This window comes from Geospiza fortis, unplaced genomic scaffold (genome assembly GCF_000277835.1).
Source record: "Geospiza fortis unplaced genomic scaffold, GeoFor_1.0 scaffold289, whole genome shotgun sequence".
Classification (NCBI taxonomy): Eukaryota; Metazoa; Chordata; class Aves; order Passeriformes; family Thraupidae; genus Geospiza; species Geospiza fortis.
Genome location: NW_005054478.1, coordinates 1,124,788 through 1,125,824, shown reverse-complemented (window position 1 = coordinate 1,125,824; position 1,037 = coordinate 1,124,788). Strand labels below are relative to the sequence as shown.

The window sequence follows — 1,037 nt, the reverse complement described above, 5'->3', positions numbered from 1 at the left end:
CTGGATGGGGCTGTACCCAAGGGACCCCTCACCCCTGGCTGGGCAGGGTGGTGGCACTCAGAGCTTCCTGCCCATCCAGGTGTCTCCGGGATGCTGGGAGTGTTTGGGTCCTGCAGGGAGCTGAGGCAGGGCTGGATGTTCACCCCAGGGGTCCTGACCCCTTCCTGCTGCTCCCATGGGTGGGGGAAAAAAATCTTGGAATATACTGAGATTAAAGGAACCCACAAAGATCATCCAATTCAACTCCTGGCCCTGCACAGACACCCCAAAATCCCATCCCTGGGCATCCCTGGGAGTGGCGTCCAAGCAATCCTAGAGCTCTGGCAGCCTTGGGAATGTTCCTATTCCCTGGGGAGTTCCCAGTGGGAAAACCTTTCCCTAATTTCCACCCCTCAGCGGGTCGTGCCACCTGAACTTCCTGGATCTTTTAACCCTTCCATGGCACCACCCATCCCCGCGGGGACGATGCCACAAGCCCCCTGAACGTCTCCACCTTGTCCCCGCAGCTGATCCCGGGCAGCAGAGCCGGTGCCGGTGCCGGCGGGCGCGCTGACCATGTTCAACGGGGATGCCAGCTCCTCGTCTGCCAGGAATGTGGTGCGCAGCTCCAGCATCAGCGGCGAGATGTACAGCCTGGAGAAGAGCGCGCGCGGCAGCGCCGACTCCGTCTCCGTCACCGTCACCGCCAGCAAGAAGCGGCGCTCCAGCCTGGGCGCCAAGATGGTGGCCATCGTGGGGCTGTCCCAGTGGAGCAAGAGCACCCTGCAGCTCAACCAGACCGGTGAGAGGACACCCTGATCCCCCTCGTGGGGTTTGAGGTGGCCACCAGGCGTGATTTGGTTGCCCGCGTGTCATGGTGGCATCCAAAAACGGCGCCTGAAAATGACACTCCAAAAATTACACTTCAAAAATGGCGCCTGAAAAATGGCACTCCAAAAATGGCACATAAAAATGACACCCAAAAAACTACACCCAAAAAAGGACACCACCAAAATGACACCTAAATTCCTTATATTATAATAAGGCATATAATATAA

General features: G+C 57.7%; 1 protein-coding gene across 1 annotated transcript in view; it reads left to right on the top strand.

Annotated features, from left to right (window-relative positions):
• Nucleotides 1-540: 540 nt before the first annotated feature.
• The window catches only part of RIMS3 (regulating synaptic membrane exocytosis 3), a 5,677-nt gene continuing 5,180 nt past the window's right edge, over nt 541-1,037 (top strand). The window contains 1 exon segment of the mRNA XM_014310037.2: nt 541-781. Coding sequence (XP_014165512.1) covers nt 556-781 — 226 coding nt within the window. The 5' untranslated portion in view covers nt 541-555.